The sequence below is a fragment of the Mobula hypostoma genome, chromosome 6 (assembly GCF_963921235.1).
Source record: "Mobula hypostoma chromosome 6, sMobHyp1.1, whole genome shotgun sequence".
NCBI lineage: Eukaryota > Metazoa > Chordata > Chondrichthyes > Myliobatiformes > Myliobatidae > Mobula > Mobula hypostoma.
In genome coordinates this window covers 141,375,594-141,402,118 of record NC_086102.1, presented here as the reverse complement: position 1 = coordinate 141,402,118, position 26,525 = coordinate 141,375,594, and the positions used below count along the sequence as shown (strand labels likewise).

At 38.7% G+C, this 26,525-nt stretch overlaps 1 protein-coding gene across 5 annotated transcripts in view; it reads left to right on the top strand.

Annotated features, from left to right (window-relative positions):
• Positions 1-26,525, top strand: part of pikfyve (phosphoinositide kinase, FYVE finger containing) — a 137,375-nt gene that overhangs the window by 95,563 nt on the left and 15,287 nt on the right. For 4 of the 5 annotated variants that reach the window (XM_063051848.1, XM_063051845.1, XM_063051849.1 and 1 more), the window contains 13 exons: positions 653-743; positions 2,959-3,019; positions 4,136-4,297; positions 6,955-7,075; positions 7,695-7,790; positions 7,892-7,975; positions 8,532-8,623; positions 8,822-8,986; positions 14,244-14,300; positions 17,887-18,063; positions 23,981-24,084; positions 25,222-25,350; positions 25,787-26,048. In XM_063051848.1, the coding sequence (XP_062907918.1) occupies positions 653-743; positions 2,959-3,019; positions 4,136-4,297; positions 6,955-7,075; positions 7,695-7,790; positions 7,892-7,975; positions 8,532-8,623; positions 8,822-8,986; positions 14,244-14,300; positions 17,887-18,063; positions 23,981-24,084; positions 25,222-25,350; positions 25,787-26,048 (1,601 nt within the window). The remainder of the gene's footprint in view (positions 1-652; positions 744-2,958; positions 3,020-4,135; positions 4,298-6,954; positions 7,076-7,694; positions 7,791-7,891; positions 7,976-8,531; positions 8,624-8,821; positions 8,987-14,243; positions 14,301-17,886; positions 18,064-23,980; positions 24,085-25,221; positions 25,351-25,786; positions 26,049-26,525) is intronic. The other variant, XM_063051846.1, reaches the window with a different exon arrangement.

Below are 26,525 nucleotides of genomic sequence, written 5' to 3'. Positions count from 1 at the left end.
TTGAATGTTTCAGAGAGATTCTTTGATAAGCAATTGTATTATACTTAGGCTAAAGAAAATATTTGTATTAAGTCCGTGTTACTCTGCAATTTTATGAACCGGGAAGAAGCAGGATATAAAGAGATGTTATTTTTCTGTAATACAACCTGCTAGAGTCATACAGAGGTAAAGCTTAGAACAGGTTGTTCAGCCCTCTGAGTCTGCATCAACTGTCAATTTACACTAATCCTTTATTAATCTTACTTTTTAAATTCTTCCTGCATTCTTAACAACTGCTCCCAAAATCTACCACTTACCTATATACTAGGGGCAATATCACTGAGGCCATTTATGCTGCCAGCCCGCATGTCTCTTACAGAGTACCCATAGGAAACCCATGCAGTCATAGGGAGAGCTTGCAAACAAAGCACAGAGGTCAGGATTATATCCAGGCCTCTGGCACTGTGAGGCAAACACTCCCACCAGCTATATCATTCTGTGTTACAATCAATAAGTGTTAGTTTTTAATTAATAAGTAACTATTATGCATGTGCTTTTGGTCATGCAATTCCCAAAGTGTTGGTATTTTGTCACATTTTTCATAGTTTAACAATTTTGGCCATTCAGCTTTATAACACAATACCACGATTCTTTAAAAAATATTTTATTTTAGACTACAGGATTTATTTCAGCAAGAGAAAGGACGAAAGAAGCCAGTAGTACCACCAAGTCCTGGTAGATTAAGATCATCAGAAGAAACAAAGGTATTCAATTTGATTAATTGAAACAATATGAATAAGCCTGAGCATCTTACAGAGTGATTATTTTTAATAATCACTATCATAACATATATTTCTCTCAATTTGCATTTAGGGTTTAGATACTGTCTAATACAGTGCCCAGTTCCACTGAGGTGACTTCTCATTCCCTCTACCCTTAAAAGCTCAAGGAAAAGCTGATGAACATCTGAAGGATAGATACACTTCTCAGCTACTTTTTAGTAATTTCAGTGATTGCAATGGTGCAGAGGACATTCTTTAACATTGGTGCCCGGTGTAATATTTGCCTGCTAAACACTGATTTGTTAGCGTGCTGTTGGTCCTGGAGTCTGGGCATCCACAAGTACTGTTTCTCTACATTGGAAAGACTTGATCTGCATTCTGTGGTGCAGCAATGAGACCCTGATCACATTACCCCATAACTCAGTGTGGAGTAAACCACAGAGGCAGCATGTAGACTCTGCCTGTAAGCGGTGAGCAGTGCAGGGTTCAGGGATGATGGTGGGCTGCTTTGAGACAGTGGGCATTTGCTGAGGACTGGCAGAGGCTGCTCAGTGTGATGATAGGCTGCCTTGATCCCACAGTCCTCCTTGTCGCCAACTATTAGATGTGACAGAAGTTGCTGTCTCTCCCATACTTCAATTAGCTGTATGGCACAGTGTAGTTCCAGAGATTTCTCTCTGATCAGCACAGTATGGTTGTTGGCAGATGATGTTGTTGCCATAGAGAAATCTTTGGACTGCAGGGAACTAAGCAGGCAAAAAAAATGAGAGGGAGGTCAAAGTTGCAAACTAACGCAATGCATGGTTATGAAAAGTATGCCAACACACAGTGAACAGTACTTTGTCCCAATCAGTGATTCACACTCCTCTTCTCTGCCAGAATGCACCCCTGACTACAGCTGATCAACACGCCTCCTAAAGACATCCGTTGCTTATTGCCTCATGGTTAACTCCACAATTAGCTATGAACTATTTTATTGTTGTGAGAGCACCAGCCTTCACCAGAGCACTTAACCAAACTTTTAGCATTGTTTTCTACCAGCTTCCTGATACGGAACTCAAACCAGCAATCAATCCACAGTTAGTCACTCAGATCACATTTCTTCCTCCTGTTTGGTCTGAACAACTAAACTGCTTGATTATGTCTGCAGTCTTTTATGCTTTGAGTTGCTACCACATGATTGGCTGATTAGATATTTGCATTAACAAGCAGATGTACACATGTATCCAATGAAGTAGCCATTGAGTGTGTTTATGATACCATATTGATCTGTTCAGGCTATATTTCCATTCACGCCATTTTTCCTGAGAACTAAATTCTAAAAACTAAGCATGGTAGCAGTGGGTTATAAAACAACAATCTGTAACTGTATTTTCTGCAGTCACAACTTGCTTGTTTGGGAAATGATCAACTTTCATATAGAGTGAAACAGCGCAGAAACGAAACTATCATTTATACAGTAGGGTGTATAAATTCCGGCAGCCAACCTGCACGTCCTTAGGATGAGGATGGAAACCTACATGGTCGTAGTGACATTGTACAGATTGCACCAGAGGCCAGGATTCAACCTGGATCTTGGCCACGGTGAAGCAGTGGCTTTACAGCTGTCCAGTCCGATTTTTGTATTGCAAACTCAACTCAAAATATGTTGATTGTTCAAACACGAGGAGATTTGTAGATACTGGAAGTTCAAAGTAACATACACAAAATGTTGCAACAGCTCAGCATTTGATGAAGGGTCTCGGCCCGAAACGGCGACTGTTTACTCTTTTCCATAGATGTAGCCTGGCCTGCTGAGTTCCTCCAGCATTTTGTGAATGTTGATTGCTCAAGGCTCCTTTTGTGCAAAATGCTTGTCATTTTAGATTACAACCAGAAACACTCTGCAAGTCAAGCAGCATCTGTGGAAAGAAAAGCTGAGTCAATATTTCAGGCCCATGAGATGGACTGCTTGTACTGTTGGTAATCTTGGTTTTATTTTGCTGCCTTGTGTGGTTTTAGGGTCATCATTCTTCCTATTTGTATCATTGAGACACACAGTTTCAATGTTTAATAAAGTGCATCGCACATTCTAAATAGTGTTTTGTATTTGCTTAAGAAAAATTAACTAGTATAATTTAACTTTTGAGTTAACTTAGGATCTGAAAAATGTAAATTCCTCCTTTGTTTAATGGTGTAATTTATTGCCTTTTCATAGAGCAGTACACTGGACTCTTCACCACGAAATTCTTCTTCAGGACTACAGAATGGAGATAGAGGTTTGATTTACCTTTTTTAAAATCAGATAACTGTAAGTGATTCATAATCGTGACTGAATTAAAATCACAAGCTACTATTATTGAGGTCTCCCTGCATTAAATCTATAAATCTTACTTGTTTTCATTTAGAGATATAGCATTGTAACAGGCTCTTCAGGCCCAATGAGTCTGCACTGCCCAGTTACACTCATGTGACAAACTAACCTACTAAATCGTTCGTCTTCGGAATGTGGGAGGAATCTGCAGTACTCGGAGGAAACCCACACAGTCACGGGGAAAACATATAAATTCCTTACTAACGGTGGTGAAATTGAATGTGATGCAGTAGCATTATGCCAACAGTGTGCTACTGTGATGCCTGTTAATCATGCCTGAAATCAAGAAAGCCACCTTACTGACCTGTAGATTGCTGCTGTTTGGTTTGAGATAATTCATTGCACAGATGCTGCAATTTATCCGTTGTTTAGTCATTTATATTTGCTTTTTTTTAAAAAACTGCAAGAAGCTTTATTGATACTGATAAGCTATTTTGTTTTGGCCGATCACATTTCTAGGTTTTGTTATTCATTTTCTCAACCTTGGCTCTGCCAATTGCACCTATCCCTGGGATTGGATGAACCAAGTGTAAACAGTACGTGTGCTCTACTTTAGGTGGGCAGAATATTGGATTAATCACTAGCTTCTTTGGAAGCTCTCAAAGATGATTAGTTTCTGGAAGCAGAACTGACCAGAAACAAAACTGTGTGTGTGTGTGTGTTATTTTGAAGTGTTAAATCATCACCCACTCTTGAAGTTGTTTCCTCTCGATCTCTGGGGAACTTAAAATGGAATGAGATATCCCTTTACGATCTGCTGTATCAACACCAAGCATTTTGCTTATCTCTGCGGCACAGTAATGATATTCTAATCCCTAACTTAGTTCTTATTATCAATCATCTCTCTTTTATGTGAATAAAATATTCATTTTTTGAAACAGGTCTGTAAATTTAATCTCCATATTTTGCTAAATTTTTATTTCAAATTTATTCATGTTCAATATACTAATTTATGAAATTTAGCCATGTATTCAGTTGCATCAAATGTTTAAGCCATAGTTTGTGAATATGTATTTTTCAGAGGATCGCTTACTGACTAATATGGCAACTGCTGTATCCTCTATGAGCAATGGCAGCTCTCATTTACCCTGCGCTCCAGATATCCACACAGAACAACTAACTGCTGGGCCTGTCATTCCTACTGTGTCTATTACCAATGACCAAGATAGCAATTATGTTGATGGTATGAACATTTTATTTTCGACTTGAGTGATATAGTTGCACTTTTGCTAGTCAGGTTTTGAATACATTTAGAGCAGCCCTAGAGAACCAGGTTATTTTAGTAACTTTGAGCTATTCTTTATGGATATGGAATTTGAATCCAACCTGCTTTTCTAGGATGTTACTTACCCACATTCAACATACCTCATTGTAGCCAACATAACATCACAATTCAGGGAGGTGTGTACAAGGGAAATATGCCTCTCAGTCCATTTGTTAATAAAATATTAGTGGATAGCACTCCAAAAGCCCAGATTGGCAACTTACAGATGCTCTCACACACACTCAAATCTCAACTTAAGCACTCTTAAATGCAAACGTTATTTTCAAATTCTCAGTAGCAAGTGCACACTCCCACTTTATAAGGCCATAAGATATAGGAGGAGAATTAGGCCATTTGGCCCTTCAAGTCGGCTCTACCATTTCATCATGGCTGATTCAATTTTCCTCTCAGCCCCAATCTCCTGCTTTCTCTCCATACCCTTTCATGGCCTGACCATTAAGACTTGGCCTCCACAGCTGCCTGTGATAAAGAATTTCACAGATTCACCACTCTCTGGCTAAAGAAATTCCTCCTCACCTCTGTTCTAAGAGGACACCCCTCTATTCTGAGGCTGCGTCCTCAGATCTTAGAATCACCCATCATAGGAAACATCCTCTCCACATCCACTCTATCAAGGCCTTTCACCATTCAATAGGTTTCATTGAGGTCACCCCTCAAACATATTTACAAAGCCTTTAATGGACACTTGCATAAACACTCCCAAGCATGGGTACACCCTCTCATGTGCACTCCCAACCACTGGCACATGCACACAGACATATAGAGAACAAATTTTGAAGGCCAACATGGTTTTTTTTTGGATTGGTTTGTCTGTTTGGTTTGGTTGCTGCAAATTTGTTAGAAGTCCAGAATTCTGTTAATGAATTAACGATTAATGGCCTTTCAACTAAATCGTTGCATATGCTTTGGTTATCTTTGTACTTCTGGGTGCTCACAACCTTGGATAACCATGAATGTAATGTTTAAATGCTGTGTGATTCAAAGTTAAAAGTTCAAAGTAAGTTTATTATCAAAGTACATACATTTCACCATATACAATCCCGAGATTCATTTCCTTGTGGGCATACTCACTAAATCCATAAAATAATAACCATAATAGAATCAATGAAAGACTGTTCCAACTTGGATGTTCAACCAGTGTGAAAAATGCAACTGTGCAAATACAAAAAAAATTGATAAGTAAATAAGCAATAAATATGGACAACATGAAACGAATCAGAATCAGGTTTATTATCACTGGCATGTGTCGTGAAATTTGTTAACCTAGCGGCAGCAGTTCAATGCAATACATAATACAGAAGAAGAGGAAAACAAATAAAATAATAGATAAATAAGTAAATCAATTGCAGTGTACGTATATTGAATAGATTAAAAATCGTGCAAAAAGCAGAAATAATATGTATTTAAAAAGTGAGGTAGTATTCATGGGTTCAACGTCCATTTGGGAATCGGATGGCAGAGGGGATGCCTTGAGTGCTGGAGGTCCTTAATAATGGACACTGCCTTTCTGAGTCGCTGCTCCCGGAAGATGTCCTGGGTACTTTGTAGGCTAGTACCAAAATGGAGCAGACTAAATTTACAACCTTCTGTAGCTTCTTTCTGTCCTGTGCAGTAGCCCCCACATACCAGACGGTGGTGCAGCCTGTCAGATTGCTCTCCACAATACACCTATAGAAGTTTTTGAGTGTATTTGTTGATGTATCAAATCTCTTCAAACTCCTAATGAAGTATAGATGCTGTCTTGCCTTCTTTGTAATTGCATCGATATGTTGGGACCAGTTTAGGTCCTTGGAGATCTTGACACCCAGGAACTTGAAACTACTCACTCTTTCCACTTCAGATCCCTCTATGAGGATGGGTATGTGTTCCTTCATCTTACCCTTCCCTTGAAAGTGAGAACATTTCAATGATGGGGCAAGTGAAGTTATCCCCTTTGGTTGAAAGTTCTGATGGCTGACGGGTGATAACTGTTCTTGAACTTGGTGGTGTGAGTCATGAGGCTCCTGTACCTTTCTGAGGGCAGCAGGGAGAAGAGAGCATGTCCTATGTGGTGAGGGTCCCTGATGATAGATGCTGCTTTCCTGTGACACTCATAATTACACTCAAATGCTCGGCCCAGGACAACTCCAGTGAAATAGTAACACCGAGGAATTTGAAGTTGCTGACCCTCTCCAGCTCTTGTCCTCTGATGAGGACTGACTCGTATCTACAGTTAATGGCCTCATTGTAAATAATGTAAATTCTTTGATGCACCTTGTGCTGTAGTTAGAAAAGCTTGAGGTAAAGTGAAGCCCTCAGAGAGCTAATTTTATCAGAGCTAAAGATTTGAATGCGTTTTGGAATGTTGATTTACTTTGCTGGATTTTGAATACTAATGACGACATGTACTGCTGCATATTTAGTTTGCATTCAGTAGAAGTCAATTCTGGCGGAAATAACGAGGGGAATATAATGGATGGGTGTATTTTATAGTTTGATATCATTCCATTGTCTTCTGTTCACATGCTAGAGTTTTTAGAATAATTAACTTGAACAGGTTGCATTAATGTTTGCAGATGTATATGATGGACATCTTTTGGGCTCCAGTGACAGTCAAGTGAAAGAAAAGTCAACAATGAAGGCCATTTTTGCAAATTTACTTCCAGGATGCAGCTACAACCCCATTCCTTTCCCATTGTAAGTTTTGTTCCTTTCAAAATAAGCTAAACTTTTCAACTTAAAAACAACCAGATGATAATTCGCATCATGTCTTTCTGAATTTCATTCCTGTGTTTTGGTAATCATCATTTGTAATTAAGAAGGTGAAAATTGGAAAATATACCTTGAGGTTTGGGATTTCTTTTCTGTTTTTCTTAAAAAACTTTATTCAATACAGAGTATAAAAGTGTTTGTTTATTAGAATGTATCCATTGATCACATTAGTATAATTTTTATGGAGTACTATTCATCAGCCGATGACAGTTGATCACAAGAATGCCAATAGCAAGCCTGAAATATCTTACTTCATAAGTCAACTTGTGCTGATGAACAAATGTGGGAAATAATTAGGCAGTGTAATTAATCACAGATGTGGAAGTGAAACGTAGCCTACTTCCCAATTAACTCTAAGTATACCAGATGTACTATGGCACACTATACTCCAGAGAAACTGCTAATATTTCAAAGCAATTTGAAGTATTGTTTTATGTGTTCAGAATGAACATATTCAGTGCAATGTCAGGATCATGTGGATAATAGCATAATAATTACTTGTAGCAAAATGGTGTAACCACTTGTTTACAATGCTCTTTATTAGTGATCCAGATAAGCATTACCTTATGTGGGAACATGAGCGTGTCCCGATTACTGTGTGTGAGAAGGAGCCAAGTTCTATCATTGCATTTGCACTCAGGTACAGTTTTAAATGTTAAATCATTCTCTTCCCCACCCTACCCCACCCCACCCGATAATTTGTGTGAATTCTAGCTTTTAACTTCCGAGTATCTCTTGCAGCTGTAAGGAATACAAGAATGCTGTTGAAGAGCTTGGACGAGAATCAGTGAAGAGTGGAAGTGATGAGACCATGCAGCAAACAAAGTAATTGTGCTTGGGGTCAAGGGAATGGAAGTAGAGATGCGTTTTTTACTATTTCTGTTTATCAACATTACTGTTCTTTTGTAGATGTGACACAATGGTGTTCAGGTTTTTTCAATACATTCATGTTTAATGCTTTAAATGGATCTTTAATGTGACCCATTAGTTTCAATCACATGGGCATTTGGTTCTTGATCTTACTTCTATACTTTCAAATTATTTTGATTTGTGCTGCATATTTACTTTCAATTTTTAAAAATTTAAATAATGTCTTGTGATTTAGAATATAATTTCTGTATAACCTGGTACAGCAGGGTAGCAAACTCTATACTCTGATGGAAAACTGCAGTCTTCAGCACAATTCCGGGACAGATATTGCTGAAATGGTCTTAAAATAAATATCGATAGTTTCAGTGCAAATGAGTGTTGAATTTGAATTAATTTTGTTTCATAAAGAGAGATCCAGCTATGGATATTTTGTGAAATTATCATATTTTATATATTTTGAAGATAAACATCAAATGGTCCACTTTCATCCTTCATCTCTTCCTTATTTCAGTAATGCAGATAGACCAAAGGCCAATAGTCCTGCAAGACACTTGGAAAGTAGCAGCAATCAAGGGAATCGCAGTTCTGATTCTGAACAGACGAGTAAGTTTACTTTGAAAGCTTCTTTAGATGCATTTCCTATTTTTGAGAGCTTTATAGCATTAAATATTCAGCAGCACCATAGTTTTTTTTCTTTGCTATCATTAGCTGCTGGCTTGCTTTTAGTTCTTGGCAAAAGTTGAACAAAATTGAAGTAGAAATTTTATACAAATATAAAAAAATGTTATTGCTCTTTTCTAGCAAAAAAGACTTCTGGAGTTTTATCATTTTTTCGAGGTTCAGGGGGTAGAAGCCCTGATCTGTCCATACAGAGAAAAGAAACTTTACAAGGTGCAGATAGTGCTTATTTCCAGGTCACACAATCAGGGAGAGAAGGGGCAGAGAACCATGCTGAAGAGTCACAAGGTACAGTGAAGTCCTGGTCACTGACACACTAAACCAATTCGTATGCCCTTTTAACCTCTGTATTGCTAACAATATATGTTTCTGTTCATATTCTTGCAAAGTGACTGTACTAATACCATATCTGGAAACAACTCATATTTCCCACTGGTACCATGGGGGGGGGGGGGGTGGTGACGAAAATACAAGTGTTGAATGCTGTGAATTAATGATAATGTGAAATGGGAGTTTCCCTTGTTGCTTCCAATACTCTACTTATTAGTCATGTTATTAAGTTCCCCAAAAGTTGAAAAATATTCCCCTAGGCCATCTGTAATATAAATGGCATTTATTGGTGCACTGTATAACATATATTGAATTATTTTCAAAACCTATTTGTATTCTCTCTCTCTCTGTTATTTTCTCTCTTTCCTTTGACTGTCTAACTGTCTTTAATTTTCACATTACATCTTTGTATATGTGTTGATATATACATGTGTTGAAGTGCTCTAACAGAAGATTGAACTATGCTTATCCTTTGGCCAAAAATAGATAATAGGTGAAGGAGTAGGCCATTGGACCCTTCGAGCCAGCACCACCTTTCACTGTGATCATGGCTGATCATCCACAATCAGTATCCAGTTCCTGCCTTATCCCCATAACCTTTGATTCCGCTATCTTTAAGAGCTCTATCCATCTCTTTCTTGAAAGCATCCAGAGACTTGGCCTCCACAGCCTTCTGGGGCAGAGCATTCCATACATCCACCACTCTCTAGGTGAAAAAGTTTTTCCTCAACTCCGTTCTAAATGGCCTAACCCTTATTCTTAAACTTGTGGCCTCTGGTTCTGGACTCACCCCTCGGCGGTAACATGCTTCCTGCCTCCAGTGTGACCAATCCCTTAATAATCTTATATGTTTCAATAAGATCCCCTCTCAGCCTTCTAAATTCCAGAGTATACAAGCCCAGTCGCTCCAATCTTTCGACATATGACAGTCCTGCCATCCCGGGAATTAACCTTGTGAACCTACGCTGCACTCAATAGCAAGAATGTCCTTCCTCAGATTTGGAAGCCAAAACTGCACACAGTACTCCGGGTGTGGTCTCACCAGGGTCCTGCACAGCTGCAGAAGAACCTCTTTGCTCTTGTACTCAATTCCCCTTGTTATGAAGGCCAGCATGCCATTAGCTTTCTTCACAGCCTGCTGTACTTGCCTGCTTGCTTTCAGTGACTGATGTACAAGAACACCTAGATCTCTTTGTGCTTTCCCTTTTCCTAATTTGACTCCATTTAGATAATAATCTGCCTTCCTGTTCTTACCACCAAAGTGGATAACCTCACATTTATCCACATTAAACTGCATCTGCCATGCATCTGCCCACTCACCCAGCCTGTCCCAAGTCACCCTGCATTCTCATAACATCCTCCTCACATTTTACACTGCCACCCAGCTTTGTGTCATCGGCAAATTTGCTAATGTTACTTTTAATTCCCTCATCTAAATTATTAATATATATTGTAAATAGCTGCGGTCCCAGCACTGAACCCTGTGGTACCCCACTGGTTACCGCCTGCCATTCCGAAAGGGACCCATTAATCGCTACTCTTTGTTTTCTGTCAGCCAGCCAATATTCAATCCATGTCAGTACTCTGCCCCCAATACCATGTGCCCTAATTTTGCCCACTAATCTCCTATGTGGGACTTTATCAAAGGCTTTCTGAAAGTCCAGGTACACTACATCCACTGGCTCTCCCTTGTCCATTTTCATAGTTACATCCTCAAAAAATTCCAGAAGATTAGTCAAGCACGATTTCCCCTTTGTAAATCCATGCTGACTCGGACCGATCCTGTTTCTGCTATCCAGATGTGTCGTAATTTCATCTTTTATAATTGACTCCAGCATCTTCCCCACCACCGACGTCAGGCTAACCGTTCTATAATTCCCTGTCTTCTCTCTTCCTCCCTTCTTGAAGAGAGGGACAACATCCTCCAATCCGCAAGAACTGATCCTGAATCTATGGAACACTGAAAAATGATTACCAATGCGTCCACGATTTCTAAAGCTACCTCCTTAAGTATCTTGGGATGCAGACCATCAGGTACCGGGGACTTATCAGCCTTCAGACCCAGCAGTCCATCCAACACCATTTCCTGCCTAATATAAATTTCTTTCAGTTCATCCATTACACTAGGTCCTTTGGCCACTATTATATCTGGGAGATTGTTTGTGTCTTCCCTAGTGAAGACAGATCCAAAGTACCTGTTCAACTCGTCTGCCATTTCCTTGTTCCCCATAATAAATTCACCCGTTTCGGTCTTCAAGGGCCCAATTTTGGTCTTAACTATTTTTTTCCTTTTCATATACCTAAAGAAGCTTTTACTATCCTCCATTATATTCTTGGCTAGGTTACCTTCGTACCTCATTTTTTTTCCACGTATTGCCTTTTTAGTTACCTTCTGTTGCTCTTTAAAAGTTTCCCAATCCTCCGGCTTCCCACTCATCTTTGCTATGTTATACTTCTTCTCTTTTATTTTTATACTGTCCATTACTTCCCTTGTCAGCCACGGCCTCCCCTTAGGATCTTTCTTCCTCTTTGGAACAAACTGATCCTGCACCTTCCGCATTATTCCCAGAAACACTTGCCATTGCTGTTCCACTGTCATCCCTGCTAGGGTATTGTTCCATTAAACTTTGGCCAGCTTCTCCCTCATAGCACCATAGTTCCCTTTGTTCAACTGTAATATTGACACTTCCAAGTTTCCCTTCTCCCTCTCAAATTGTAGATTAAAACTTATCATATTATGGTCACTACCTCCTAATGGCTCCTTTACCTCGAGGTCCCTGATCAAATCCGGTTCATTGCACAACACTAAATCTAGAATTGCGTTCACTCTGGTAGGCTCCAGTACAAGCTGTTCTAAGAATCCATCTCGGAGGGACTCCACAACCTCCCTTTCTTGGGGTCCAGTACCAGCCTGATTCCTCCAGTCTACCTGCATGTTGAAATCCCCTATAACAACTGTAGCATTACCTTTGCGACATGCCAATTTTAACTCTTGATTCAACTTACACCCTACATCCAGACTACTGTTTGGGAGCCTGTAGATAACTCCCATTAGGGTCTTTCTACCCTTAGAATTTCTCAGTTCTATCCATACTGACTCTACGTCTCCTGATAAAATATAAATTTCTTTTTAATAAGAGGGTAAGCTTCCTTGACTCTGAAAGCAAAATTGCCTCCACTTTTTTTTTTAAAGGTGGTACTAACTCAATTTAGATTATCAGTAAGTTGTTTCTTAAGTGTAGGTGGTCTATGTTTGCATTTCTCCACACTAACATTTTTGATTCATGCTCTGCCAACCCTTGGTTTCAACTCTTCTCTGAAAATTGAAGATTGTAAAAAAAACTGTGCATATCATGATATTGGTTTATTTTTATGTGCAATAAAGAAGTAAATTTCTTATGTACTTTTAGTAATTTCACTAGAAAATTTCTTGGTCATGCTTTAGATATCAATCAAAAATATATGGTTATATGGATAATGTCAGTAAACCATTGGAATCTAACACTTCCTCTAAACATGTATACATAACTTCTAAGATTTTGTAGTTGGCTATAAAGTGATGGCTGACCTTGAAGAAATGTGCTTATAGAAACCTAGTGATCTCTGTGACATGGAGTTCCCCCTCATCAGTTGTCAGTTGTTTTCAAGCAGCATCAAGGGGTTCCCTGGTATCCAGTAACTATGATATCAACCAGCTAACTGAGCAGCTAATCACATTGAAGAATTCTGATAGACACCAAACCAGGATATAAGAAAGCTCAGTTTGCTGTTTATCATTTAAACCAAGAATTTCACTTTCAAAGGGGTGAATTTACATTACTCTGACCACATCAGTTTAAAACAAAATAAATATTTCTGGTTCTATAAATTATTCTCCAGTTACATGATAGCTGATTGAACCTCATTGTCACCAAATTGATGCATTGATGCTTACTTAAAAAGTACTTTTTTAAAATATAATTTAAAACTTACAGCATTCAAAACAGCAACACATCAAAGTTGCTGGTGAACGCAGCAGGCCAGGCAGCATCTCTAGGAAGAGGTACAGTCGACGTTTCAGGCCGAGACCCTTCGTCAGTAAGAGATTTGAGAGGGGGAGGGGGAGATACAAAATACTCTCCCCCTCCCCCTCCCACTTTCAAATCTCTTACTAACTCTTCCTTCAGTTAGTCCTGACGAAGGGTCTCGGCCTGAAACGTCAACTGTACCTCTTCCTAGAGATGCTGCTTGGCCTGCTGCGTTCACCAGCAACTTTGATGTGTGTTGCTTGAATTTCCAGCATCTGCAGAATTCCTGTTGTTAACGTTCAAAACAGGAAGCCTTTCATAACACTCTAAGCTGAAAAGTACTTCTTTGTTCTATGAACAAGTTATGTAGCATAGCATAGCTACACCAACTATATTTGATCAAAACCATCAAGTAAAAGAGCAGTCTGTCTACTCCTAAGGAGACTGAGGATTTCAAAAAGGTTTTTTTTGCAATAATCAGTTAAAAATTGGTTACTGTACAAGGTCTGAAAATCTAATTAGATTAAACTTCTCATTTTAAGTTCAATCACATTTCCGGGTTTTGTTTAATGCTAGGTCTCCTTGTGGCTATTGTAGTGCTCGGGACTTCCTTACTGTGTTAAATATGGTTTGCCGTGTATTGCACCAGAACATGGGCTTGATGACTGCTTGATAATGAATTGATTTGTGAGTTTAGATTTGTTGCAAAGTATAGTCTATGTTAAAGTAGTAATCATTGTAGCTAATTAATGACATGTTTATTGTAAGAATCTATTTACTGAAATTGTATTCTAAATCAGATTAGGTGAATTAATAAGGCAGGCTCTTAGTGGCTTATGGCAATAACTGGAACTGACCACAGTTGAATAGAATGAGGAAGTTCAAGTTGTTCTGAATAAAACCTATGATCTTGTATATCAAAATATCAAATTATATATGTTTTACATTTGATATATTAATAACAATGTTTAACCTGGAAACAACTTGGAAATGTTTAAGTGAATACATTTGTTAGTCTATTTGAACACAAGTGGTGAATTTATTTTAAACTTGCTTTTTTTCTCCTGTATGTAACACTGAAAGAGAATTATAAAGCATGGTTTGCAGTTGTATTTAAACTGAATGGCATTCGTCATGTAGGGTTGTACGCCAGCTGCATACCAGGGAGAACTTGCTGTTCCTTCATTAAGTACTTTGCTTTATTTTAGATGATGGTGATGGAGACAAGCAAAAGAAGCAGCTTGGAAACAGTCATGTGGAACTGCGTAAGTATTATTGATTATTTACCGTGCTTTGTTAGAGCTCTTCTCTTCATTTCACTCAACACTAAATGTCTTAGATTTTCTAATGGCTGATTATGTGCATTATTTTAACACTGAACAATGTATTGTAAATTAAGTTCAAGGCTCAATAGCTTACTTCGATAAAGAAGCCATTGCTTACTCCGGTTTCTAAATATGCAGTTTATTGTATTATTATGTTTATATGAAACTGAAATTTAGGGTTCCTGTTCTTCCATGATGATTTCCTGAGCTGTATAATTATGGAATAGTGGGAAAAATAAACATTCTAGCAACACACACAAGATGCTGGAGGTACTCAGTAGGCCGGGTAGCATCTATGGAAAAAAGTAAAGTCGACATTTCGGACTGAGACCCTTTGGCAGCCACTGGGAGATCTCGCTTGTTCTGGTGGGTGGAGCATAGATGCTCGGCAAAGCGGTCTCTCAGTCTGCATTGGGTCTCACCGATGTACAGGAGTGCACACTAGGAGCACCGAACACAGTAAATAACCCCAACAGACTCTCAGGTGAAGTGTCAGCTCACCTGGAAGGACTGTTTAGGGGCCTGAATGATAGTGAGGGAGGAAGTGTAGGGGCAGGTGGGGAGGGACAAATGGACAAGGGAGACGCGTGGGGAGCAATCCCTGCAGAAAGCAGAAAGTGGGTGGGGGGAGGAAGGAAGTGCTTGGTGGTGGAATCTCATTGGAGGTGGCAGAACTTTCAGAGAATTATGTACTGGATGCGGAGGCTGGTGGGGTGATAGATCTGAGAGGAACCCTATCCCTGGTAGTATGGCGGGAAGGTGGGGTAAGAGCAGATGTGCGTGAAATGGAAGAGATGTAGTTGAGGGCAGTGTTGATGGTGGAGGAAGAAAGCCCCTTTCTTTCAAAAAGAAGGATAATATCTCCTTTGTTCTAAAATAAAAAGCCTCATCCTGAGAGCAGATGCAGCAGAGACGGAGGAATTGAGAGAAGGGGATAACATTTTTACAAGTGACAGGGTGGGAAGAGGTATAGTCCAGGTAGCTGTGGGAGTTCGTGTGTTTATAATAGACATCAGCGGATAAGCTGTCACTGGAGATAGAGACAGTGAGATTGAGAAAGGGAAGGGAGGTATCGGAAATGGACCAGGTATATTTGAGGGCAAGGTGGAAGTTGGAGGCAAAGTGGATGAAGTGGACGAGTTCTGCACGTGTGCAGGAAGCAGCACCAATGCAGTTGTTGATGTAGTGTAGGAAAAGTGCAGGCCAGTCACCAGTGTAGGCTTGGAACATAGACTGTCCCACGTAGCCGATAAACAGGCTTGCATAGTTGGGACCCATGCAAGTGCCCATGCTAACCCTTTTGTTTGAAGGAAGTGGGAGGAGCCAAAGGAGAAATTATTTAGAGTGAGGATAAGTTCCACTGGACGGAGGAGAGTTATGGTGGAGGGGAACTGGTTAGGTCTGGTGTCCAGAAAAAAACGGAGATCTTGGAGGCCTTCCTGGTGGGGGATGGAGGTGTACTGGGACTGGAGCTTTTTCTTCTAAGTAATTGATGTGGAAGATAAAGGCCATGTATACATTTGTTAGAAAAGTAACTATGTTTAAAATTGCCTTTTAAGTTTTATGTGCTAATTTCAACAGATTCTGAAGGGAAACCTTAATGTGCCATTTTTGTTTCTAATATCTGACCCAGGCATAGTGTTCTTTGTGAAGCTAGTACTACCACAAGTACACCCTACTCACCTTTAGTGTTAGTTAACTTGTACACACAAATCTTCCTTTCCAATACCTCCAACTTTTATGTTTTGTGTCATTTTAGATTACTGCTAAGGCTGTAGCCCCAAATCGGAAGATTCAAGATTAAATCTCACTTGAGAAATTTGAATGCATAGTGCAGGTTGACACTTCATTTCTGCACTGATTGTTTGCAGGTGATGAACCAGTCCCCTTCTGATTAAGACATGCATAGAATGAGTTAAACTTATCGGGAAAAGATGTGCTATTGTCATCAGTGCTGCCCACCATTTTGTAGTCCATTATAGCATGTAAGTCCTGGCACAGCTATTAGCTGGTCTTGGACTTGATTTTGGGCTGGTACTGTCTCTTGGCATCTCCCATAGCTTTATGGAGATCTTTTCTCTATTTCTCGTAAAGGTCAGGGTCACCTGATTTGAACGCCACAGACCGAGGCTTCAGTAGGGAGTGGATCTCAGTGCATAGACAGCTGGTATCTTTTCCATAGGTTGAAATGTACAATAGTAGAGGGCATGCATTAAAGGTGATGGGGGGGGGAAGTTCAAAGGAGATGAGTGAGATAACTTTTTTTCCTGAGTAATTGATGCCTGGAATGTACAGCTGAAATGTGGTGGAGGCAGATATGATAGAAGTGTTTACGAGACTCTTTGATGGTCATATGAATGTGCAGGGAATAGAGGGACATTGACATGTGCAGGGAGAAGGAACCGGCTTAACTGGTTCTGCACAGCATTGAGGGCTGAAGAGCCTATTCCTGTGCTGTGCTATTTTATGTTCTAAAGCAGCTCCCTCAGAAACCATGAAGGAATTGTAGACTTCAGTTAGTCTCAATCCAGCTGCTACTTTGTAACTTAATTCACAATCATCTATTTCACGAAGATATAGCAAACTATATACCACAGGCCACCATGATAGCGTAGTGGTTAGCACAATGCTATTACAGTCTCTGTACATACTCCCCGTGGAATGTGTGGGTTTCCTCCCACAGTCCAAAGACACACTGGTAGGTTAATTGGTCATTGTAAATTGTCCCTTGATTAGGTTAGGGGTAATTGGTCATTGTAAATTGTCCCTTGATTAGGTTAGGGGTAATTGGTCATTGTAAATTGTCCCTTGATTAGGTTAGGGGTAATTGGGTTTGTTGAGCATTGTGTGGCTCCAAGCACCAGAAGGGCCTACTCCACATTGTATGGCTAAATAGTTAATTCTAAAGGATTGATCTCATAACATTTAATTTAAAATCAACAGTTTCAGTAACTGATGGTTATCACCTGTCCTCTGAAAAAACAATCTTTAATTCCCCTATTTATGGATGATTTTTTAAAATATACTATTGACCTGTGGAATGTTTGCATCACACAGAAGATTGGCATTTATTACCCATCCCTATTTGTTCTTGAAAATCTGAACATGTTAATTGTGACACTAGCCCACTTCATGGAGGAATTTTTCCTTTGCTATTTATGTCACTGTAGTTCATTTCATGGAGGAACTTTTCCATTGCTTTGTTATCAGGAGTTTATAGAGTTTTGACTTGGTCATGAGGGACTGGAAATGTGCAAATCAGAGTGCTGTGTGAGGTGGAGGGTTACTTGTGTGTAGTGATGTTCCCTGGGCCTGCTACCCTAATCCTCAACCAAATGATGTTGGGAAACTATTGTGATATTGCTGTAGCTAGAGTACATTGGAAGCAGATGGTGTATAGTGGTCTTTGACCATGCTGAAAACCAGAACAAGTTTTTCATAGTCTGATGACAACATTTGAAGGTAACCAATGTAACTGCATATTTCCAGAGTATGTTCATTAACTTTTACAAACTACTTCCCATAGAATTTTCAGACGCCAATGCCAAGTTCTACTGTCGAATTTATTATGCCGAAGAATTCCACAAAATGCGAGACGTGATTTTGGCAAGCAGTGAAGATGACTTCATTCGATCTTTATCTCACTGTATGCCATGGCAAGCCCGAGGAGGCAAATCAGGAGCAGCCTTTTATGCGACCGAAGGTTAGAAGAATTTGCTGATTTAGTACCATGCAATGAAATTTTGATATAGCTATCTTATAAACAAATTGTAAAGAGGAATTGTTGAACTTTGTATCTGAAAAGTTTTTTCAAACCAGACAATATAAATATGATATATTAACATAACACAAGTGAACATTTAATCCCATGGGTTAAACCATAAGGTTATAAAACTAGAAACTCATATGGTACAAAACATTTTAAATTTGAGGGATCCTTGATACTTCACAATGAAAATCTGCAAACTGTCACTCTGTTTAAAAGAAAATCAGAAAATCTCCTTTATATATGAATTATTTCCATTTTGTTAGAAATTATTGTTAGAATTTTTGTTTGGAAAAGGTTTCTTTGCCAATCATTCCAGATCCAAGTGAAAAATGAATTTGCATTTATCCTGTATCTTATAAGAGGTAATATAGAACTGAATTTCTGCATAGTTATCTGTGCAAATAACAAATGAGGTAGATTTCTGATCAGCAGTAAGTACTGTGGATTGGATACTGACCTTAGTTTAAATGAAAATAAATCCTTATTCAATTTTGACAATTTTTATAGTAAGAACTTGGATTATTACTTAAGGACTTTCCATGATATCAGAGTGTCACATAGAGCAGCCTAAATAGGCCACACCACATAAATAGAACCTTAAGTGGTCAACTGAGTCATGCACCTAACTTTGTCAAAGTTGTCAAATCCTCTAAAGGTTCTAAATACTTCTGTCTGTCTGCCTTGGTACCATATCTGATGCGCCCTTTGGTGACCATGGTTTTCCATATAGATCTATCCTTGTTTTTTTGGATGACTTCCATTTCCTTGATGTGTAACTACCTGGCTATGCTTTTGATGTACTTAAGCCGAGGTCTTCCTCTAGGTTTACTCCCCTCAATCTTTCCAGAGAGTATGAGTTTTTCTAGTTCATCTTTCCGCATGATGTGTCCTAGGAACCTGAGTTGTCTTTCTCTTATTGTTGGTACGAGTGAGCGAACTGCTTGGGCTCTTCTGAGAACTTCTTCATTTGATGTGTGTGTGTGGTCCATGATATTTTTAACATTCTCCTGTAGAACCATAATTCAGTTGCTTCTAGTTTCTTTTCCATTGCTGGAGAAATGGTCCAGCATTCACTTCCATAAGTCAGGATAGAATAAATGTAGCACTGCAGTATTCTGTTTTTAGTGTATGTGCTCATCTTCCTGTCTGTTAATATAGCCTTCATTTTTTGGAAAGCTTCTTTCGCCATTGCTATTCTGTACTTGATATCTGTGTCGCACCTGCCATTACTTGTTATTAGGCTGCCAAAATATTTGAATTTGTTGACTTGTTTGACGTTTGTATTTCCGATCTTGATCACACATTGTGAGATGTTCGTCTTTCTGGAGGTGACCATGCTTTCTGTCTTCTTGGTGTTGATTGAGAGGCCTCTGCGATTACTTTCTGCTGCCACAATAGTGAGTAATTCTTGAAGTTTTGTTTCTGAGTCAGCTATTAGTACGATGTCATCAGCATATCTGATGTTATTTATGTTATGGCCTCCAATTGTGTGGGCACATGGCCAAGTGGTTAAGGCATCGAACTAGCTACCTGAAGGTCGTGAGTTTGAGCCCCAGCCGAGGGAACGTGTTGTGTCCTTGAGCAAGGCACTTAATCACACATTGCTCTGCGATAACACTGGTGCCAAGCTGTATGGGTCCTAGCCCTTCCCTTGGACAACATTAGTGTCGTGGAGAGGGGAGACTTGAAGCATGGGCAACTGCTGGTCTTCCATACAACTTTGCCCAGGCCTGCACCCTGGAGAGTGAAGACTTTCCAGGTGCAGATCCATGGTCTCGCAGGACTAACGGATGCCTTTATATTATGGCCTCCACTTGTGAATCCTTTGATATCTTCGATATTTCTCAAGATATTTTCACTATACAGGTTGAATAAGTCTGGCGAAAAGACACAACCTTGCCTGACTCCTCTCATGATATTCACATACTCACTCACTTCTCCTTCTATTCTGATGGATGCTGTCTGGTCCCAGTATAAGTTTCTTAAGAAACGTATATCTTTCCCATCTATGTCAAGATCTTGAAGCATTTCCAGAAGATCTTGCTGTCTGACAGTGTCAAAAGCTTTTGTATAGTCAATGAACATAGGTAGATGTCTTTTTGTATCTGGATGGCTCGTTCACAGATCGTCTGTAGCATGAAAGTTGCATTTCTGGTTCCAGTGGTTTCCACAAAGCTGCATTGTTCTTTACTGATTTCTGGTTTTACGCAGCGTCTTGCTCTCATCATGATTACTCTGAGAATAATTTTTGCCACGTGGCTCATCAGGCTTATTGTACGATGTAACTCACATTCTGTTGCTCCCTCTTTGGAAGTGTGATGAACACTGATTTACTTAAATCATCAGGTATCTCCCCATGATCATAGATTTCATTTGCTATTTCTGTTGTTTTCTCTATTCCAAAATCTTCTAAGGCCAGTATCATTTGAACAGCAATGTTGTCTGGACCAGTTGCTCTGTTTATGTTTTGTTTCATTTACGGCTGCTCGAATTTCTGATTTTAGAATGCTAGGTCCTTCAAGATTCTTCTTTATGTTCGGTTTTTCTCCTCTTTGGTCTTCAAAAAGTTCTTTTATATATTCTGTCCATCTGTTCAGGATTTCCTCTTTGTTCATAATTAAGCTGCTGTCTTTTGCCTTGATGCATCCACTTGCTGAGCAAGGTAATTTCCCCGTTAGTTCTTTAATCTTATTGTGCATCAACTTTGTTCCAGGGTTATGGGTTTGTAGCATTTCTATCTCTGAGCATTTCTCATTTAGCCATCTGTCTTTAGTTTCTCTGAATTTTCTTTTTATTGTCTTATCAAGTTATTTGTATTCTTCGCTGTCTGTTAGTTTGATCGTCTGTTTCTGTTGCATCAATTGTATTATATCTTCAGTTATCCATTTCTTCTTACTTTTCCGTTCTTTTCGTGGGATGGTTTGTTTTGCAGCTACAACCATGGATTCCTTCAGTATGTTCCAGGAAGATTTGCGTCCTTCATCCTGCAGCAATTGAAAACAGTTTTTCACCTTGATTGTGTATTCTGTTTTCAGATGAGGGTTGTTTTATAGTTGTTGATAATCCAGTGGTTCTGATCTTTTTGGTTTCTCTAATTTTCTCATCTTTATTTTCACTTTGCAAATGACTGGTATGTGGTTACTTCCACAGTCTGCTCCAGGGTAGCTTTTAGATTGAGTTATCGAATTTTTGAATCTGTTATTGATGGTTATGTAGTCGATTTGATTTTTATTGTTCCCATCTGGGCTTCTCCATGTCCATTTCCTTCTTGGATGTTGTTTAAACCAAGTGTTGGTGATTATCTGATTGTTTGTTTTACACCATGATATAAGCTTTTCTCCTCTTTCATTTATTTCTCCCAGTCCCTGGTCTCCAACAATATGGTCTTCTCTTCCCTCACCAACTTTTGCATTGAAGTCACCCATGACTATGATGGCTTCTTGTGATTTGCATTCTTCTAGTGCTTTGTCTAGGGAGTGGTAGAAGGCATCACTTTCTTCCTCTGAGCTTTCCATTGTGGGTGCATATCCTTGGGTGATAGAGATGTTGTTTTGTTGTCCTTTTAGTTTGATTAGCAACATTCTGTCTGAGATATGCCAATATCCTAGCAGGCTCTTGGACGTTTCTTTGTCTAAGATGATTGCAACACCCTTTTCATGTTTATCTCCACCAGAGTACATCATCTTGTGTTCGTCTGATTGGAATACTCCAGTGCCTTTCCATCTTATTTCACTTAGGCCTAGGATGCTGACTTCTAGCCTCTTCATTTCTAACTTTACGTTTTCTAGCTTACCAGCTTGGTGCAGGGTTCGAACATTCCAAGTGGCAATTCGCAGTCTCTTGTTCTTGCAGACAGTAGTGGTATGACGATCCGGGCTCACCTGTCTGTTTATGTGATATCCCGTACCGAGCGAGGTGTCTGCACTATTTGGAAGTCAGCTGCCATTTACGCTGTTGTCTTTTACATTTGTGTAGGTATTAACCATAGTTATACTAGGGATAAGATACAAGAGGTAGCTTCCCCTTGCTTGCTTCCGATGCGTGTCTTTATAAGACGGGTGACCCTGAACATTGTCCTATTAAAAGGATCTACTGCTCAACATCTGAGAAGCAGGACCCATCAATTGTGTTACTCACAACTTGCCTTCTGCTTCATCCACCACCTGCATTCCGTGACTTCACTGTAACCCAAGCAGGGAGGCTAACAGGTGCTACACCTTGCCTAAGGGTGACCTGGAGGTAGCTGTGGTTAATGGTAATCTCATTACCCAAAGCAAATGCTCCACAGCCGAATTAAGTTTATCCTCATACCCAGGAGAAAAATATGTCTGAGGATTATGAAATAATCATTAAAAGCAAAATAATCATAATGCAAAGAGAATACAAAATAATCATATAGATCTTTGTAAAGAAGAAACCTAAAGCATGTTAAACTTCTCAAAACTTTTAAGCTTGGATTTTAAAAATACTCTTGCATCTTCCTATATATATTTTTTTTTCAGAGTGGTAAAGGCATGGAATGCAATGCCAGTGATGGAGGTAGAAACATACATTAGGTGCATTTAGGAGGTTCTTAGATAGCATATGGATGAAAGGAAATCGATGATTATGGGCTATATAAGAGAGAAGGGTTACGTTGAACATGGAATATGTTAAAAGGTCAGAACAACATTGTGGGCCAAAGGGCCAAAAGTTCTCTTCTACATAAAGGTATTTTTACTCTGATATGTACCTAGTGCGCTTTTAGTCATTTCCTTCCTGCTAATTATAATTGAAATTTAGAATATTTTGTACCACAGACATATTGTGCCTCTTAATTATATCGTTTAGGATTATTTGCTCGATGTCATCATAAATGTAGGGCCCTTTCCTCAAATCCCAGTTCCCACATTGATTCCTCACTGACTCCTTTAAATGAGCAGAGGATGAATCATAAACAACAACATCAGTATTTATTTCTTTCCATGTCCAGAAACAGAAACTGCAGCCAGTTTTCTGTGGTAATTTTGTAAAATGTTGATAATTTCATTAACGTTATCTTCCGAAGTCTAAGTTATTTGCCTTGATGTTTTTAATAAGTGAATAATTAAGTATTTTGCTCTTTAAATGGTATCATTCAATTTTTTTTTATTTGTATATGTACGTATTTTGATTTGGCCAGATGAGAAAATATCTTGTTGCAATGTTTAATTGAAAGAGCAAAATGATTGTATGTATATACATGTAAAGATGAGAGTGAAGAATAGTCATGTACCATACAGTCAGGTAAATAAGTTATTTTGGCTGGAGGAATAAGAATTCAAAGTGATCATTACACATTTAGAATTAGGTTAACTGTAATGTTAGATGGTTACAAAAAGAAGCCAAGGTTTGCTGATTTGAGAGATTTCCTCACTTATGCTTCCTCAAAACTTGCGCTTTTTTTTAATGACTCACAAGAGCTGCAATATTTCATAAATGAGAAATTCTCCAGATGCTGGAAATCCAAAGCAATACACACAAAATGCTGGAGCTCAGCAGGTCAGGCAGAATCTATGGAAATGAATAAATGTTGGCGTTTCTGTCTGAGACCACCCTTCCAGATTGGAAAGGCAGTGCTGAAGAAGGGTCTCGGTCCGAAATGTCAGATCAGTGCCCCATGGTCATTTTGGTTTTATTAATGCAAGATGTTAGGTTAAGGCAAAACAAACCACTTGTATCTGAAATAAACGAGGCCCTTTAAATTGAACTATTGGAATATGTGCTTGTAAGAACGTCTAACTATATAAAGCTAAGTTGGGATGTTAGATTTTTATTTTTTCAAGTTCAAATAACTTTATAAATTTCTTGGATTTATTTTAATTTTTTTTAGATGACCGCTTTATTCTGAAGCAGATGCCTCGCCTGGAAGTCCAATCTTTCCTCGATTTTGCTCCTCATTATTTTAATTATATTATAACTGCTGTTCAGCAAAAGGTAATTGTACCTGGTGGTGAGGATAAGTTATTTGCCGATCATGCCAAGTTATTTTATTTCTTGTGAGATGGCATTTGATTCTAGTTACCTAGCCCACATAAGAGTTAATGCTGGAGACATCTAGGAATGTGAGTAGTTGTTTCCCTCTGGCAATGATGACTAATTTATTATTCTTTCTGGGATTAGTAGTATGTGTGCTACATAAAGCAAACAAGTACAATGTCTTTTCATTATTGTGAAAAATACAGGCCTGGAATCTCCTGTAAAGTCGGTGTCTTATTTTACCCTACAATTTCATTGGTTGTTGATGCTAATGGTCTCAACTTTAGAACATAGTTCCTGTACAATATAGTGTTGCATTGAAGACACCCATCCTTTGGCACAAGGCGTACAATGGTGATTCAGGAGAAAAGAATGGGAATTGAGACATCACTGCAACAATCCATTAACAGCCAATGAAATTGTAGGATTGCCTGTCAAATGGTATTGCGTGCCTCAAATAAGACATTTAACAAAATTAATTGGTAAATTGGTTTCTGCAGTGGCACAAATGCAAAGACCTTAGTTGGGACAACGTATCTTGTGTAGTTTTTTTCTCGTTATTAAATGGAGGAGAAGTTTGATTTGAAGCGTATGCAACAGTGATTCACAAGATTTATTCCAAGACTAATAGGGCTGTTCTCTGTGGAGAGATTGAGTAGTATGGGAATATATTCTCTCATTTTTATGAGTCTTGCTAATGTAGATGCTGAGAATGTTTTCTTCGCATTGGTAAGTATAGAAATAGAAGGTCATGTCCCAGGACAAAGTAACCCACAAAATGCTGGAGGAACACAGCAGATCGGGCAGCATCTATAGGCTCAGGACAAAGGATTGGCAACTAGATCTGAAATAAAATATTTTTTCACTCAGTTTTTTTTTGCTTTTGAAATTCTGTAGATTAGTGGACTGTAATGAGTTGGACACATATTTATGAAATTTTGGTTATGAAGGAAAGTTAGAGTTAGAATACTGAAAGCAGATTTGGAATGTTGTTTGGGCTACTGGTACTCTTTGTTACGTATTGCAGTACATTTTAATTTGGCATTAACATTACACATTTAATTTTCCCTTTCCCCTCCCCAATATGCAATACAGAGACCTACTGCACTGGCTAAAATTCTGGGGGTATATCGAATAGGCTACAAAAACTCTCAGAATAATACTGAGAAAAAGCTTGATCTTTTGGTTATGGAGAATCTTTTCTATGGAAGAAAAATGGCTCAGGTATGTAGCAGCAACATTTGAATATGGTTTGGGTCATTTTTGGTTTCTAATTCAAACATTTTCATAAGATGTTGTATTTTGACTATGTTGAAGAACTGTGAAATTCAAAGAATTGTCAAATTAAAAACAATTGCTATATCCTGCTTTTTACCATAGCAATCTGTGGGTTATATAGGCACCAAAGTATATACATTTAGAATTCAAGTAGCATCAGTTGTTATTTAATTCTGATCCATTGAATAAACAGAAATGGTATGATATTTCTATAAAACGTTATCCATGCCAAAACTTTGAGCTACTAGCTAATGGTTGGTCCATGGAGGTTTTGAATTCTGCAGTTTTGCCATAATGCTCACTGCTTAGGTTCTTATTAAAGTCAAGCCCGTGTGTGTTTTTGAAAGTCCTTAAATAATTCTTGTTTTTTTTTCCTCATAAGGTTTTTGATTTAAAAGGTTCGTTAAGAAATCGAAATGTTAAAACAGAAACTGGAAAGGAAACATGTGATGTGGTATTACTGGATGAAAACTTTCTAAAAATGATTCGTGATAATCCTCTATATATTCGATCGCACTGCAAATCTGTGCTGCGGGCATCCATTCATAGTGATGCATACTTTCTATCAAGCCACCTCATCATTGATTATTCCCTCCTTGTGGGCCGGGATGACACAAAAAATGAATTGGTTGTAGGAATTATTGGTAAGTAGAATATATAATTGTTTATGAATTTACCCTGTTATGCTAACATTAAACCTTAATGCAATTTGAACATTGTTACCTCTGCTTTATAAACCTGAGGTGAATCTGGATTCAAATTGTATTAATAGATCTTCTTTCATGTCAGGGAAATACTTTGAACTTTCTTGGACACCGTTTGATTTAATGACCGTGCAAAATGGAATATAGTCACACACATGGTTTCCATCCTGAGAGCTGTCTGTAAGCCAGTTTCTCTAAGTTCAGAAACATCAGTTTTATAACTAAAATTATGGTGGTATTCCACATACACTAACTATAATTATTCAATTTCATTGATTAGTTAAACTAGAATTTGTGTAAAGTCAGGTCATTCTTATCCTAGGGAGCCTGATACATTAGCCCAATAGATGTCACACTGAAAGAGCAACTAGTCTGTTTCTAAGTTTAGCCCTTGTTCTCAGGTTATTTCCCTGAAAG